Here is an 18069-nt window from a genome sequence, read left to right as displayed (position 1 = left end):
AGGGGGCCCCCCAAATCCCACTTCAGCAATAATAGTTAATGTTTGTCTATAATTTACCAAGTCTAAGACTAGAACATAATATTATTTTGAAATGCATGAATCCTTCCGGGCTCAAAGAATTAAACACAGATCTTGTGCGTACCCTTTGCCGATAGCATCAAGATAGTTCTCTAGCTGAAAATACACCAAGCCCAAATATTGCATGCTCATACGGAAAATGTTTCCAAATATTGTATATTTCTCAGACACTAATTAGTTCTATCACCTTTGAGGTTCCGAGGGAAATCCAATATATGGTTCATTAACTTCAAGAATGGACATGATTAGCTAACTATTAATTGAAACATATACAGGGAAGCATAGGTGACATTACCTGTTGCACCAGTAGACCGGGTTGTCTCTAACAAGGCCAATTGCGCAACTGTATAGCTCAATGGCATCCGCATATCCCAAATATTTCATTGCCGTCCTTCCTAAAAGAGTCACAATATTGGATGTCACAAATGTGATTTTTATGCAATATATTTGCACAGGCATGCAACTTTCTCGACCTCGTAAAAAATCAATGGATATTGTAGGATTTAAAGTTCTTTTGTCATAACAAAGAATGCAGAGAAAAGAAACAATCCCACATACTATCATTAAGATGGATAGATAGACTGCAATGTGTTTGCCAATTTTCAAAAATAAAGCAAATTCCATTGGAGTGTTAACCATGAAATTTTTTGAAAAAGATTCTATTATACTAATTACACAGGAAAAAAGATAGGTATTACCAAGTGATCTCAGTCCCTTGGCTAATTTATCAACATTGATTTCTTCATAAACCAATTTTACCATCGCCTGGCATCGCAAACAAACCATTCATGTCAAGCAATAGGAACATTAGAGCAGTAACATCATATAAGAAGCCATAAGAGAAAAAGAAGTCAACTATATACATGTATATTCTGGGTAAGATAATACTGAGATTCTTATATGTTTAGCTACAAGGATGAACTGAAAATATGAAAATCCAACTAACAAGGAGATGAACTTTATTTCATTTTTCTAATTCCCTCGAATCCATAAATGGAAACTTAAATATGAACACTACTTGGGGAGTGGACCAAACAAGTTTAAATTACAACTTAGAATGAGTAAAAAAAGAAATGAATGGGACTAGCTATAATCATGGAATCAAGCTTTTGGTAAAGAGTGGCCAAGTTAAATTCAATCAGCAAGCCAACTTCTACTAAACATAATCACAATTTCAGACGTCACCCGAGCAAGAAGAACTTGACTAGCAATTCAGGAGAATCTTGGAACTCCATATAAAAAAATGTCACGGCATACATATATATTAAGGGCATGCTCTGTGACCAAGGACCAAAATAGGTTAATGCTGTCTCTTTAGTAAGGAGTTCATCAAAAGAGCAATTAAGTTATTTAAGAGGAAACAAATTTTACCCCCATTGCATTACTAAAAATTTGACGCGTTTTGTTTATCTGAACAGAATTTTCACACGATGCAATTGTGAACAAGTTAAAACCGGTAACTACATCTCAAAATTTCTGGAACAGTTCTCCTATCGCATTGGAGGATGATGCAAAAGCCCCTGCCAAAGAAAGATAGTCAGAAAGAAATCATTTAAATAGGCGCCTGCAATTAGGAACTAGATGTATAGGGATCAACAAACCATCATTACAATGAATCCATGGATAGTTACAAAAAGCTTGATTTTGTCATGTATGTTCTAATAGCTTGAAAGATTTCTTGGATGTGGAATGAGTGAAAATAGCGATTAAGATAGGGAAGGGAGGGGAGGAAGTTCAGTGAAAGACAGCATAATGATCTGCAAAAGAGTTCCAGCATTAATATATATATATCCACCCCCATTAATAATTTTGAATAGAATATCTTGCCTGATGTGGCAGTTGCTGTCTCTGATGGAAACTCTGAACTGAGTTCTGGAATAGTAGCTGGATGGCATTGCTTAGTGAACAAGCCCAGTAATAAGCCCCTGGGAGGTTTATCATTGATGTTTTTTTCCTTGAGCTGGAAAACTTCTTCCAGCATTCTTTTGCAACTTCCAAACCCTCAGCTTCTACCCCATGGGCAGCTACCACTTTCCAAGAGGTACAAAACCAGTGTAAGTACTAGATAGGGAAGGAAAAAAAAAAAAGAATACATATAAAGGAAAATAAGCATCTGGGGAGAGAGAGAGAGAGAGAGAGAGAGAGAGCAATAACATAATAAACGTGATCATATATATCTAATGGACTCAAATGCACACATTTCATTGTCCTACCTTCCTAGCAATATTGATCTGTCCATGAAATCAAGGTAAAGGTTAGAATTCTCAATGCAAAGAGTTAAGAGCTTCTTTTTAAGATTAAAGAACTTGTTAGTGAATCTAGGGTTTAGTGTATCCTATATGGGTGATTGTTTTTTCTAGGCAAAACCAGTGAAACAAGGCAGCCAAGATAGCGACATTATAAACCAAAAATCCTTAGGGTTGCAAACCAGAGGATTTGACAAAAGAAGGAAAAAGACAACCACAAACAAAAACAATCACCAATACAGTCCAATAGGAGAAACAAACAGGAAAAAATTCCTGGCAACACCAACAATCTAACGGGAAGCTTGATGGAGATCAACCATTGAACAACACACACAGTTTCACCTAACAAACTCACTTCTTCTAAGTAAACTCAAAAGCCAGAGAACCAAATAAAGGGCTGGTAATGACTCGGGACCTTTCTACTTGAAACAAGCTAGCCCATTTTATATACTTCCATCTTTTTCCCAATAAAAAAAAATAAAACACTCAAGATATTAGAGGTCAATCTAGAGAAGACGTTGTCGCAGCGACAGCATAAACACCACCAAAAGCGAAGATAACATATCTATTTATCAACATCTAGCCATACATATTTGTTGTTGCCAAAAATACAACAATTAAAATTTATGATGTGGGGGCTGCTTGAATTCGGTGTCGGGTAAAGTAAGGTTACCATGAGAGAAGTTGTCGCAAGAGAGCTTGCCACAAGGATGCTCGCCGCAAGGATTTTTCCACTAGGATTTGTCTCATCGTAATGATCTTCCTCGCCACAAGGATTTGTCTTGCCACAAGGGTTTCGCCACAAAGATCTTCCTCGCCGCAAGGATTTGACTTTGCCACAAAGATCTTCTTCGCGGCAAGGATTTGATTTCGCCACAAGATCTCGCCGCAAGGATTTGACTTCGTCAAAAGATCTTGCCGACTCCGCCACAAGGATTTACCTTCACCACAAAGTCTCGCCGTAAGGATTTGACTTCGCCATAAGGATTTACCTTCACCACAAGGTCTCGCCACAAAGATTAACCTTCGCCACAAGGTCTCGCCGCAAGGATTTGACTCTGCCACAAGAATTTACCTTCGCCACAAGGTCTCACCACAAGGATTTACCTTTGCCACAAGATCTCGCCACAAAGATTTTACTCCGCTACAAGGTCTCGCCGCAAAGATATGACCCTATTGATACTCAAAAATGGGTTAGAAGGCTCGCGGGAATCCTCGCCCACGACGACCCTCCGATGCCTAAGTCAGTACCGGATCTAGATAACTATTCACGAAAATAGTAAAAATGCAGTTAATGTGTCAAAATTTTATCGAGATCAGAAGTCCTCTTCAATGTCCTATAGCTAGGTATTTATAAGGCACGATTCACAAGGATGGTTGATGCTGACACATGGCGATTGCTAAATGGAGCTTAGGTTTCATTGAGAGGGGGCGTTTGCCACGAGGCCAGTGAACTAAAACGCGGCCTAGGCGGCGCCGAGGCGCTAGGCGGCCGCTGGCCGCCCTGACTGTGGCTTAATCGGCCACCTTAGGCGCCAGCCCGGCTAATCGATACCGAGCGACGCCTAGGCGGCCGCCTAGCCGCGTGAACGCCTGGCCGATTATGGCCGCGTGAAGCCTGGCCGATTGCTTTTTTCCCCTTCTCTCTTGCGCGCACCACCACCGATTGTCTATTGCAGAGTTGCCGTCACCGTCGCCTCTCTCGTGCTCGCACGCCACCACCGTCTCTTGCAGTTGCAGAGTTGCCGTCGCTGCTTTCCATTCTTATTAGCCTTGTTGTCGCACGCCGCTGCTTCCTCTGGTATGTATCCATCTTCCTCCACCTCCACCAGCAGCAGCAGCAAGCAGCAACGCAAGCTTGCTGCTCCTTGTTGCAGCAGCAAGCATCAAGCAGCAAGTTGCTGCTCTTTGCTGCAACACCGAGCTTTAATATTTGTTCGCATCCGAGTCATCTCCTTGCTGCTCCTTGTTGCTGCCTTTGTTAATATTTTAAATATTTTAATATTTACAAGCAAGTATTGTTACATCATTTATTTTAATATTTGTTAATATATTAATAAAAAATAAAAAAAACTCTAGGCGGCCCGGGCGCTAGGCGCTAGTCTGCCGCCCGACTAGCGCCTAGCGCCTTTTAGAACACTACACGAGGCTGCTGCGAGGCCACTTTGTGGAGAGCCTTCATTTTTTCATTAAAAAAATTCTCATTTTTTTTCCTCCGATTTTTCATAGCACAACAATTGCCCCCCACTCTTCTGTTTTGTCTTTAGACAAAATTGAAGAGTAAAATATCAGCCAAAGAGTCGGGTCTAGTTTGGGAGCATAGCACCAGACTCAATCAAGGGATCCAGATGAGCCTACGGTCATAGATGTCAGAATATCCAAAGATCTCACGTCGACCAGGTCATAGGCACTAGATTATCTCTGGGCAGGCCTTTAAGGATAGGTTATGCTGTGGGATTCCTGTCGGGCGTTTGAGTTTGCCGGGAGGCCTAGGGGCCAGATCAGTTAAGGAGTCGGGTCTAGCTTGGGAGCATAGCACCAGACTCAATCAAAGGATCCCAGTGAGCCTGCGGGCATAGGCTTTGATGCATCCGATGATCCCGAGACGAATCATAGTGCACTGGCTATTGTGTCCTCTATGTCCGTCTTTCGGGGTTGGTCTACCTCAGGGAATCTGGGTTTGGCCAGTGGTCCAGCACGAGATTCCTACCAGACATCCGAGTTTGCTGGGAGACCTAGGCACCAGATCAACCAAGGAATTGGGTCTAGCAAAAAAAGGTGTAGCACTGAACTCAAACAAGAGATCTAGGTGAGTCTACGAGCATAGGCATCGGATGTTCTGGTGATCCCGGGCTACCTCGTGGTCATCGGCACCAAATTGCAACGGGGTGACTTAACTCCGATAAGCGAAATCATGGCAGAACCGTCATATGGTCGTTCCATCTCTCTTCACGCCTTCTTTGGGCCAGTCTGCCTTAGGGGATCTGAGTTTGGCCAGTGGTCCAACGCGAAATTCCTACCAGACATCCGAGTTTGCCGAGAGACCTACCGTCAGATCAACCAAGGAGTTGACTCTAACTAAAAAGGCATAGCACCGAACTCAAACGAGGGATATGGGTGAGTCTACAGGCATAGGCATCAGATGTTCTAGTGATCCCGGCCAGCTTGTGGTCATCGGCATCAAATTGCAACTGGGTGACTTAACTCCGATAAGCGAAATCATGGCAGAACCGTCATATGGCCGTTCCATCTCTCTTCATGCCTTCTTTGGGCTAGTCTACCTCATGGGATTTGGGTTTGGTCAGTGGTCCGGCGCGAGATTCCTACTAGACATCCGAGTTTGGCGGGAGACCTAGGCACCAGATCAACCAAGGAGTTGGGTCTAGCCGAAAAGGCATAGCACCGAACTCAAACGAGGGATCTGGGTGAGTCTGCTGCGGGCATAGACATCGGATCTTCTAGTGATCCCAAGCCATCTAGTGGTCATCGGCGCCAGATTGCCACTAGGCGACTTAACCTTTGGGAGCGGGCTCATGTCAGAGCTGTCATGTGGTCACTTCACCTCTTTCCTGCTTTCCTAGAACCAGTCTACCTCAGGGAATCTGGGTTTTGCCAGTGGTCCGGCACGAGATTCTTGCCAAAGATCTGAGTTTGCCAGGAGGCCTAGGTGCTAGATCAATCAAGGAGTCGGGTCTAGCCAAAAGGCATAGCAGCGGACTCAAACGAGGGATCTGGGTGAGCTTGCGGGCATAGGTGTCGGATCTTCTGGTGATATCGAGTCGGTTCATGGTGATCGGCACTAGATTGCCACTAGGAGACTTGACCTTCGAGAGTGAGTTGTGCTTGACCCGTCGTACCTGCATCACATTCTATGACACATACAAATAATCTGGGCTCATGGAGATTTTACGTGATTCGGCTTATAGTTTTGCCTACTCCACAGGAATACAGGGGGTATATTCTTTTATTTATTAGGGGATATTATTACAATGGAAAATTAAAGACAATCCCAGCCCCCAGCCAGATAGAGCAATGCTTCTGGTGATAGGCTTGGCTTTACGTCTCGTGCTTCGTCCCCTTCCCTGAAATTAATGACTGGTGAAGCGAAGTACCTCTTGAGGTGCACGATGTTCCAAGTTTTTCCTATCGCCTCGCCTTGTAGCGTCTGTAGTATGCACGTGTTGGGGCCCAACATCTAAATTATGTAGGGTCCTTCGCAATTCGGGCTGGGTTTCCCTTCCTCTTCTATTACCTTCCCATGCGTTCAAAATTTCCATTTGGATGATAAACTGTTCTACTCGGTCAAATAATTCAGTCATAGAATCCAACTCGGAGAAGGCTAGGGATCTTCTAAGCAGGGCGTCTGTAGTTCCGTCAAGCAAGGCTGACACCACCAATCCGACTGCGAGATCCCTTACTTCCTGCGTCGCGACTCTGAATCACTTGATATATTGCTTTAGGGATTCATTAGGCTTTTGCTGCAAGTTCATCAGATATATAGCCCTCTTCTTCTTCGAGAGGTAGATGGAGAATGCATTCAGGAATTCTTTCTTCATCTGTTCGAATGATCGTATATGCCCTGCTGGTAATTCAGTGAACCACTATTGAGTCTGTTCTGCCAAGGAGAGTGGAAAAGCTCTGCACCTAATGATCTCATTCCATCCATGTAACATGGCCACTGCGATGAAGTGTTGTAGGTGTTTCTCTAGGTCCTCCTTTCTTGAGTATACCGAAAGCTGCGGCAGTTTGAACCCTGGTTGCCTTTGGAGTTCCTCAGACAGAGGAAACCCCTTCGGGGGCGTTTCCTTTGGCACCATCACTACCTGCTTCTGCTCTAGCACCTCTTCTATAAGGCGTTCGATGTCAGATGCCCTGAATGTTTCCTGTTCTGCTTCATTTTTGCAAAGAGGTGGGACATAAGGAGCTCTTAAGTATGTGTTTTCTACTGTTTCTTTATACATGGGAGCTTTCCATGCCCCCCTGTCATGTTCCCTTCTCGGGTCTGTCATTTCTAAGACTTGGATATTTAGCCTTGGAGTTCCAATTCTTATCCCCTACCGTGTGGTCCTTGGAGGGTGGTCTTAGGATCTCCAATGTTCTCCCCCTGTATCGGTTTGTCCCTTGTGGGGAATGTGGATGTCTGTCATTAGTTCATGTAGTAAAGCAGTGATTCCTTGTAGTCTTCTCATATTCTCCTCATTGTTCATCCCGAGTTCATCATTCTGGTGTTTCAGCTCCTCAAAATCTTTCTGTAATTGTTCATAATATGAGAGTAGGACTGTGGATGGAGCTATCCTCGTGGGTCCCGGAGGTACTAAGTCACCATGAGGTTTCTATTTGGAATTGAAGACTACCCAAATGAGTGTTGTTCCTAACTAGCAGGCGCTGCATGTGGGACTTGCTTCCCTTGCCCTGTCGCATGTCTCCTCAATCCAACTACGTGTACTTCTCTCTGTTCTAAACGCTCCATGCCCCCCAATCCGATGGTCTGGTCGCCTTCAAGTATAGAAAAGTTCCATGAACGCACTTCGTTGTCAATGTGATCTTCTAAAAATTCTAGTACTGTAAGGTGCACCTGATCGGGGCCTCTTGTGGCTCCCGTCTTGGTACGAGCGCTCCTTCGGGTGGGGTTAGGCAGGTTCGCCAAACCAGCTGATCTTGTCCCTCTCGACATCTTGTGTTAAGATTGATTTTTTGTTGCGTTTCCCACAGACGACCCCAAATTGTTATCAAAAATAGAACAATTAAAATTTATGATGTAGGGGCCCCTTGAGCTCGATGTCGAGTGAAGTAAGGTTACCGTGAGAGAAGTTGTCGCAAGGGAGCTTGCCACAAGGATGCTTGCCGCAAGGATTTTTCCACTAGGATCTGTCTCGCTGCACATAGTGGGATAAAGGCTGGATATGTTGTTGTTGTTGTTGTTATCTGTCTCGCCGCAAGGATTTCACCACAAGGATCTTCCTCGCCACAAAGATCTTCCTTGCCACAAGGATTTGTCTTGCCACAAGGGTTTCACCGCAAGGATCTACCTCGCCGCAAGAATTTTGCCACTGGGATCTATCTCGCCGCAAAGGTTTCGCCACAAGAATTTGTCTTGCCACAAGGGTTTCGCTACAAGGATTTGTTTTGCCAAAAGGGTTTCGCCACAAGGTCTCGTTACAAGAATTTGACTTCGCCACAAGGTCTCGCCGCAAGGATTTTGACTTCGCCACAAGGATTAACCTTCGCCACAAGGATTTGACTTCGCCACAAAGATTTACTTTCGCCATAAGGTCTCGTCGCTAGGATTTGACTTCGCCACAAGAATTTGCTTTCTCCAGAAGGTCTCGCCGCAAGGATTTGAGTTCGCCACAAGGTCTCACCGCAAGGATTTGAGTTCGCCACAAGGTCTCGCTGCAAAGATTTGACTCTGCCACAAGAATTAACCTTCGTCGCAAGGATATGACCATGTTGATACTCAGAAATGGGTTAGAAGGCTCGCAGGAATCCTCGTCCGCGACAACCCTCCGATGCCTAAGTACCAGATCTAAATAACTATTCACGAAAACAGTAAAAATGCAGTCAATGTGTCAAAATTTTACCGAGATCGAAAGTCCCCTTCAATGTCCTGTAGCTGGGTATTTATGGGGCACGATTTTCAAGGATGGTTAGTGCTGACACGTGACGATTGCTGAATGGAGCTTAGGTTTCATCGAGAGGGGGAGTTTGCCACGAGGCTGGCCCTTGCGGCCAACCTCTAGCTGCGAGCTGCATCGCGGCAAGGTTGTCGCGAAGCTGGCCCTTGCGGCAAGGCTGCCGCGAGGCAAGTCACGGAAAGGCTGCCGCAAGGCTGGCCCTCGCGGCTAGACCCTTGCCACGAGGTTAGCCCTCGCGGCTAGCCTCTAGCCGCTCGCAGACAGCTTCTTGCCTCAATGCCACTTCGCGACGAGCCTTCATTTTTTCATTAAAAAATTTCTCATTTTTTTTCTCCGATTTTTCATGGCACAACAATATCAGATCAGAATTAAATCAAAAAACAAACTCTTTGAACTACAATCAACGGTGAATTGACAGAAAAGAAAAGAAAAACAAGATACAGACCAATCAACAAAAGCACGGCCAGTACTCCTAGAAGAAGATGAGGAAAAATCGTTTTATCACCCAGCAGTTCAAATTTGAGATCAAACAAGATTCACATTGATCAAAGAAATGACCAAAATTGAAAGGAGAAACTAGAAAAGCACAAACCATCAGTCAAGAACTCTAGGAAAGCGAGCAGAATCATGATGCAGATTGGCGAGTTGGTGCTCAAGTAAGCAGCCATTTCAACTGGCAGATCGAGAAGGAAGGAAATATTATAGGGGATTTCAAAGAAGATCGTCTTGAGGGTGGACTTAATTTGCTTGATGAGTTGGCAACAGAGACCAGAGAACTGGTAATATATGGAATTGTAAATTAAATGCAGTGACAAATAACCACCCATGAGCTGTGTGCGTGCATAAAGAAATGGTGCTATTTGTTTAGTGCTAATTAAGTAGCAACACACACATCAAGAGGTACATAATTAATTAAATGCTCATCCAGTCTAAAATGGTTTTTGGAGGCAAGTTTCTTGTATTAATTATTATTTTCTATAATTTTTTTAAATAAAGGAAAAATGTTAAATGGAACGAAAATTTCCAAGGACCATATTTCACACACCAAGTGTCCTAGCCCCTAAACGAGGCAGACACCCTCAAGTTCAAGCTTAGCTCATTTACTAATTGAGCTTAAAAACCAAGCTCAAGCTTTGTTTAAAATGAGCCTAAATCAAGCAAAGTATCAAGTTGTTTACAAGTGGCTTTGTTCATTTGCAGCCCTATGCAAAACCAACAAAGAACAAGAACAAATTCAAAGAACACTCAATTAGAATTCTCAAATCAATTTAGAATCATTTTCAAAGTTATCACAAAGAATTCATCCAAATGAGATTATATAGGCTATTAATCCTATTCCTATAGGAAACCTGAGGTAATTCCCTAATTAGATTCTAAATAATGAAAACATGAAAAGATAACCAGTAAAGAAATAAACAATTAAAATATGTCGATTTCTGTATTGGCACTTAACAATAATATCTCCCAAAATATCTGCTTCTGCACCCTCCGTCATAAGGGTAAGATTTTCTCTTAGGAATGAATAATATTGGTGGCAGCAAATCTGATGGCTAGCTGCTCAAATTGTAATGTGGTTGTTTTTATCCTATCCTTTTCATCAACTTCATATTAAAACAAGTGATTGTATTAGAAGCCACCTTCCAAGATCAGACTGATATAAACCAAACCTTTCACCATTTCTTGGAAGAGCTCTCTCACACCATATGCTGGGAACCAAAATTGCTCGACTACTTGTAGAATTGAATCTCAGGGTTCAACATTTTATATATGAGAAAGCTCCTTCAACGTGACATCCCTGTTAATCACCAATAGTCTCCACACGAACATTGTCCATATTTAAAATGATGGAACCGGTTCACATCTCTTACAATGATCTCCCTCATGTAGATTTGCGAAATGAATTTCATGACTGTGTGGCAGTCCCCACAGATACGAAGGTTCTTTGTCACTCTAAGAACTGTATTTGGGGGCGTGTTCAGAAGCCCAAATGCAATAGCCAGCTTCTCACTGTGAGTTGCTAAATTATGTTCTTTCTCTTCTTCACTAACATCATGCAATACAAAACTAGTATCTGGTATGTACCCAGCTGCCCTCATCTTCTCTGGCAACGTCTCCAACAATAAGTTAATTTCCTTTGACTGCAGATGAGACATATCTCCTCCAAGAAACAAGTGTGCTTTTCCATTGATCTCAATCCAACTGCTTCCAGGATTCTTCTTCACGCCCTGACTTTTCAATACAACTCTCAAATTGTTGACTTCTTCCCACATCCCAACATCTGCATACATATTTGAGAGCAGGATATAGTTCCCACTGTTCTCCGGTTCCAAGACAAAGAGCTTCCAAGCCGCAATCTCTGCTATCTCCAAATTCCGGTGCTTTCTACAACCAGCCAACAACGCACCCCAAACGCTTGGTCCTGCTTGCATTGGCATGTCATAAATAAGCTCCTTCGCTTCCAACAATCGGCCAGCACGGCTTAAAAGATCCACAACACAAGCATAATGTTCATGTCTTGGTTCTAATGAGTATACAGCAGTCATGAACTTGAAATGTGCTAAGCCAATATCAACAAGACCAGAATGGCTGCATCCTGAAAGCAAACCAGTAAATGAGACTGCATCAGGTTGGATCCCACTTCTGACCATTTCCTCAAAAGTTGACACAGCTTCCGCGCCATATCCATGAGAAGCATATGCAGTGATCATAGTGTTCCAAGCAACCAAACCCTTATTTTTTGGATGTATCCTATTAAAACAGAGACAAGCATCAACGAGGCTCCCGCATTTAGCATACATTGCAGCCAGTGCGGTTTGCACAGAAGGATTCAAGTCTAGACCAACACCACTAGCAAACTTATGAATTAGTCTGCCTCGCTCTAGAGAAGCTGAATGCGTGCATGCAGGGAGTACACTCATAATTGTTACCCAATTGGGTTTCACGTCTGCATCCTTTTGCAACATCTCATTGAACAAACACAATGCCCGTTCCCCCAACCCATTCTGGGTGTACCCAGATATCATAGCAGTCCAGGACACAATATTCTTGTTTGACATTCTTCCAAAAATATCTTCTGCAACATGAACCATCCCAACTCTAATGTAGCCAGTAATCAAGGAATTCCAAGACGAAATATCTCTTTTGGGCAATTCATCAAACAACTTATGTGCATCGCTTAAATCACGACACTTCACATACATATCGATCAACGAAGTCCCAACGTACATGTCAAATTCCAGTCCGACTCTCAAACTCAGCCCGTGAGTGCATTTTCCCAACTCGAGAAGCGATAGTTGCGCGCAGGACTTGAGCACAAAAGGGAAGGTGAAGTGGTCGGGCCGAAGGTCAAGCCAGTGCATTCGGAAGTAAGTTTCAATGGTCTCTTCGACGCATCCATATAAAGTATAAGCCCGAATAATGGAATTATAGAGAAGAGAAGATGGGTGGGCGATGCGATGAAATATGAGTAAAGCAGAGTGTAGGTCGCCTAAGCTGGCGTACATTGAGACCATTTTGGCTGCGACGAAGGCGGTAGGGTGGAGACCTCGAAGGAGCATGTGAGCATGGACTTGGCGACCAAGCTTGAGTTTGACCAAGTTTTGAGGCTGCTGGCCAGTTAGTAGCTGGAAAATGGGCGCATATGACAACGGCTGCGGCAGCTCTTCCAGCAATGGCTTCAGAACAGTGCGCCATTGTGCTGCTGCTGGAGTAGTAGGCATTTCATGCCAAGAGAGTTCTCTATTTTCTGTTGACAGTTGAAATATGGCACGGCCGCACGGGAACGCGGTCAAACGCGACTCGCAATGTAACAATGTTACATTAAATATCATTTTTAAATATTCAAATAACTAAGGGTGTGTAACCGGTAAATGCTGTTATTTAACTGATTGAAATTCATGAATGGAATAAATTGATCTGGACGATTAAGTCCAAGAAAATGAACTAACTAATAATTAAAAAATTGAACACAAACCATATAAATCAAACTAACCGAATAAACCGAACAGACATAAAAAAAATTAATCAGAATCAAACTAATCGATTAGCCAAAAACAAACTGAAAATCATGCGATTAGCCAAAAACAACGTTATCTTAAAATTCAGTTATTTTCAACTAAAAAATCAAACTTAAACTAAAAAATTGAACTCTCTTAAAAAATTAACCGAATTGAACCAAATTAAAAAAGAAAAAAACCTAAATCAAATTGATAATTTCCATTAATTCATTATGATTAGAGTGAAGTTTTGTACATCCCTACATGCAAATAACATAATGTTTAATGAACGAGTGCAATTTTGTGCATCTTCGTTTAATGGGGGTGAACTGACTCCCGTCAGTTTGGGGTGAAAGTCATTATTTTTTAGATAGGAATTTTTAGGAGTTTCTTTTTTCAAGAAATTTATCTTTTTTTTCTGTCTTTCATCGTTGCATTCTCCCTCTTTGTGGCAATCGATGAGATAAGGCAACGGTAAAAGAGTTATTAGAGAAAAGAGGAAAGAGACTACGCCGCATAAAATTGACAAAAATTGCATACACTTTGGCTAAAATGGATGCACAAAATTGCACTCTTAATGAGCCCTAGTTTTAGTCATAGCAGATTGCTAGCTAGTTCACTCCACCCTATTGATGGTCATATGGACCACGTACGCCACATGGGTCGCTTAATTAGCCTATTATTTACATATTTTTACAAATTACATTATAAAGCTCACCACAAAATTTGAATTATATCAAACGAGGTCGTATACATAATATATTGATATATATAATTTCTTTATTAGTAGATGAATCCTTAAGAATATATATAATTAATAAAATATTCATCACCATCTTATTTTAAAGGAACATAAACAAACTAGTTCAAGTCAATCAACATTAATGTTATTCGTATTACTATAATTACTAGGACATTATTGAAGCTTCAACCATGCATGCATGATCGATGCAGCTAATTATATATTTTGATCTTTTTGGTTTTGTTTGTCTTTTATTTAATGAATCTATTGGTTGCGACCCAATCTATGGTTTTTTTTTTTTTTTTTTTGTTGTAACGCCTCTAACTAGGTTGTATCATTTTATTATATATTTATTTATTAGTTTTATCCATGACCATAAAATAGAACTGAAAAATTGAACAGATATATTATAAATATTTATTTTGACTACAATAAATTAAAGTTGAGGTTGGAGATTGCAAAAGAAAGAAATACACAACACAAACTGAGTAGTACTTATTAAGCATGTAGGGAATTAGCCAAAACCCAACAAAGCCAAGCTTTGAAGCTAGCGGTTAGGTGCGTGGTTAACAACTACCCCAAAACGCACCTATATAACAAGAAACATCCATATAGGATTGACAGACAAGAATACAAATTCATTGTAAGGTCAAGAGCTAATAAACCTCAAAAACCTAATTAATTAAAAAGGTCATTACATGTAATGTATATATATATATGCTTCATATTTGGTTCGTAGAGCAATTTAATTAATTAGACGTTCTAGGAAGGAACAATTGGCTTTAGAGAGGAGTGTTGCTTGTCATCTTGGACACGAAAAGTTGAGCAAATTCTGGACTAGTACCAAGAGAAGCTTGCAGAACCCCTGGAGACATGGCCTTCCAAACTGATGTCTTGCCGCCAAGCTGCCCAAATTCAGGCCTGCCAATTAATTAAGGAAGAAATAATTAGTCGTCGGTCGTCGATAATTAGTACTGTGTTTGTTTGTGTATATATATATATTGTTGCAAGGATGAGGACAAGGGATCTAGGTACATATATATAGATAGATAGGTAGTTGCTTACTGGGAGGATGTAATGACAGACAAGCATTCAACTCCTTGTTCTTGATCTGCGATTTCCATGGCCGCGTAGAATGGAGGTATCACAAGCAAGTCCCCAGCCTTCACTTGGGCATCCAATTCCAGCTTGCCATTGATGCCGACGAGCTGAACTCTACCACTGCCTTTCACAATATAAATAACTTGAACCGCCGAATCTGCGGCATACGTTGGTGGGAGCACTGCGGCTGCACCTTCCGGTTCCAGCTTTACGAGCTTGGCGCTGAGCCCAACTTCTTCAAACGTGGAATAATTACCATTAGCATTAGCAGCAGCAGCTGTTAAGCTAGTGTGGTGGTGGTGGTTGCATGGCTGAGGGTGAGGGATATTGGGCATTGAAATTCCTTCATCGAGCCTGACGAGCAAAGTGCCCGTTTGGCTGGTCACAAGCTTGTTGGCTTCTTCTTTGGTGATGCCATTATAAGCTCGACGAACAAATTCGTTCGAGAAACCGCCCAGTAGGCCTAGCTTCCCAGTCAATAAGAAGTAGGTGAATTCACCTGGAACATAGGCCTTGGAGGTTTCGCCGATGAATACGATAACCACATCGGAGTCCCCACCGTTAAACCACCAAGACACTACTCCCACCGGTACCGGGACTGCATCTCCTTTCTCAATCGTCAACACTTGTTCTCGTGATGCTCCGGGGGATATCATCCCAACCGTACAGGTGCCTGCGTGCGTGCGTGCGTGCGTGAGTGATTAATAAGGGTAATAATAATAATTAACTACGATCAATTTAATTACCTTTTTGAGAGAAATTAATTAATTAATTACCTTGAAGGACGTAGCCAATCTTGGTGGAATCGGAGTAGTGGGGGAGGGCGAAACCACGGGGATGCAGAAGAAGCTTTCCGGCGCCGACCTTGAAATGGGCAAGTAACGGAAAGTTAGAAGAAGACCAACCGTGATAGGAACCGCCATCTCCCTCAAAGATCTTACTATCAGCCGCCTGTGGTGATAACTTCTCCTTCGTCATCGTCGACTCGCCCAACACGTACGTTGCCAATCAAAATATATAAATTAATAATAATATGGATCAAAGAAGATTGATAGATAGATAGATAAATGAGCACTGCAGGGTGCACATGCATGTAGATGGGTTGTGTATATTATATATATATATATATAGAAGAAAACTTGTAGTTGTAGCTATCAATGAATGGGGCCGGGTGGGTGGCGGCGGTGGCAGTGGCAAAAATGTGTACGTATGCAGGGTGGGTGGGTGGGTACTTGATTTTGGAGCTGGGACTGTTCATACTTCATAATAAAAAAATAATAATTAATATTTTATTATGAGATACGTACGCCGGTACCACAACCATGCACGTGTCTAACAAGTGGCAAGGATGCATACAAGGGAAGGGAGGTAGGGGATGTCGGCGGAGACCTGACCCGGTCGCCCATCATATCTTGACTGCAATTGGAATTGGAAACAAAGAAGTACACATCATTATGGTCTTCTACGCAACACCGGATTCGTACAAACATCTTATCGTCATCTTCCACGTAACTCGTGATTCACGAAAATATAAAAACATCATTTTTCTATATAAAAAAAAAGAGAGTAAGAAATTGCAAGACTGTAAATAAAATATATATATATATGAGATTTTTGTAAATATAATTTTTAATATAAAAATAATTATTTAATTTAAAAATAAACATAAATTTTTTAATGCATTCAAACAAATTTTAAAATTAAATTCTAAAAGAATTTAAAATTTTTGAGTAAAAGAAAAAAAAATTCACCTTTATTCATTTATGAAAATAAGTTTCTAAATCAAAAATATATTTTTAATACTGTCTTAACATTATAAAATAATTATGAAAAAATTTTAAAATTATAAAAATAACTCAAAAATATTTCTTCACATTTCAAAAATAAAAATATTTAGAAAATGAAAAAACGACACCCCAATAAATTTTTGTGCATCATAGATTGTGGTGTGTGTCAATAATAAATTAACTTAAAATGGATTCTCAAATTTAATAAAATATTAAATTTAAATTAAATCAAATATCAATATTCAAGTAATTAAATTTTGATTAATAACTCACTAATCTTCCAAATTTTGTCCTCTACTGCACTGGCTTTAATAATTTTGTTTGCCTTCTTCTACTTTTATGTCTTTTTGTGTAATTATTCAATTTTTTTATTATTTCAATTACACTTTTAAAATTAATTTTTGAGTCAATTTAATCTTTTTTATGATAATTTAATTTTTTTTATTTTAATTACACAATTTAAATTATATTTTTAAATCAATTTAATTACTGTAGCAATATTAATATGTATTATAAACGTCACAATTCATATTATCATAATTATTTCTTTCTTGTTTGCAAGAAAAACCTTTGAGATTATTTATCGGTTTGCTGAGAGCCCTACCAATTAACAATCACTGAAGCATTGAAACGGCTCAAATTAAGACGTGTAGCATCTTCAAACCGTTTCTCGTTTTGGAAACGACAAAGACAGTCGAAACCTTTTTTTGAATCATTTTCGTAATTTATAAAATATCTCAGGATCGCATTTTGTAAATTATAAAAAAATAACCAGAAACGCGTTTCTATCAACCGATAAGGAGAAAAATGAAAGAAGATGCAAAATATATTATATATAGCATATATATGCACAGTTTGATGGCAGAAAAACGGAGGAATTAGAAGAATTATAATAAAGTTGCCTGACGCACTCCATCTTCTTACAATATTTCTCTTCATTTATATATATATGTGTGTGTGTGTGTGTTTGTATGCAAGAAGGCCGAGAGAAAAATAGAAATTAATCGGGAAAGAGTGGCTGTTGCATGTTTTGGACGGATAGAACAAAGGAGGAAGAAAGACGACAGACACATGAAATCACACAAAGGAGAGAGGGCTGTCGTTTCTACCTTTTTCATATTAATAATATATATATCTTTATCTTTATATATATAAAAGTAGGATAGTCACTACTAAGAGTTTACTTACCTAATTTTCCGCCTAAATTGTGCTGATATATTTATTTTTTTCCCAAGCTATTACTCTGCTTATATTAATTATTCAACAAGTTTCAATGTAGCAGGTTTATTGAATATAGCAAGTTTCAATGTACCAAAAAATAAATTATTCAATAATATTTTATTCAACTTATTAAATACAACAAGTTTCAATGCACTAAACCAAAAGATTAATTATTCAATAATATTTTATTCAACTTATTAAATACAACAAGTTTCAATGCACCAAAAATTAAATTATTCAATTTATTGAATATAGCAATTCCAA

General features: G+C 40.5%; 2 protein-coding genes across 9 annotated transcripts; both read right to left on the bottom strand.

Annotated features, from left to right (window-relative positions):
* Window positions 1-38: 38 nt before the first annotated feature.
* Window positions 39-14027, bottom strand: LOC127801176 (pentatricopeptide repeat-containing protein ELI1, chloroplastic-like). 8 transcript variants are annotated; one of them, XM_052336084.1, is made up of 4 exons: window positions 1680-14027; window positions 1543-1598; window positions 777-843; window positions 39-473 (listed from the first exon to the last, which is right to left on the bottom strand). In XM_052336084.1, exon 1 carries the CDS (start codon window positions 12787-12789, stop codon window positions 10762-10764), a length of 2028 nt encoding a protein of 675 aa, XP_052192044.1. In that variant the 5' UTR covers window positions 12790-14027; the 3' UTR covers window positions 39-473; window positions 777-843; window positions 1543-1598; window positions 1680-10761. The 8 variants fall into 8 exon arrangements, with proteins under 8 accessions (XP_052192044.1, XP_052192043.1, XP_052192036.1 ...); XM_052336083.1 differs by having other exon boundaries at window positions 1689-14027; XM_052336076.1 differs by having other exon boundaries at window positions 1450-14027.
* A 140-nt stretch (window positions 14028-14167) lies between these two features.
* LOC127801179 (cocosin 1-like) lies at window positions 14168-15899 on the bottom strand. The gene is made up of 3 exons (XM_052336086.1): window positions 15574-15899; window positions 14762-15470; window positions 14168-14617 (listed from the first exon to the last, which is right to left on the bottom strand). The coding sequence occupies exons 1-3, from the start codon at window positions 15773-15775 to the stop codon at window positions 14479-14481; spliced, it is 1050 nt and encodes a 349-aa protein (XP_052192046.1). The 5' UTR covers window positions 15776-15899; the 3' UTR covers window positions 14168-14478.
* Between the last annotated feature and the right edge of the window lie 2170 nt (window positions 15900-18069).

Source organism: Diospyros lotus, chromosome 5 (genome assembly GCF_014633365.1).
Source record: "Diospyros lotus cultivar Yz01 chromosome 5, ASM1463336v1, whole genome shotgun sequence".
Lineage (NCBI taxonomy): Eukaryota > Viridiplantae > Streptophyta > Magnoliopsida > Ericales > Ebenaceae > Diospyros > Diospyros lotus.
This window is presented reverse-complemented; position numbering and strand designations above follow the sequence as displayed.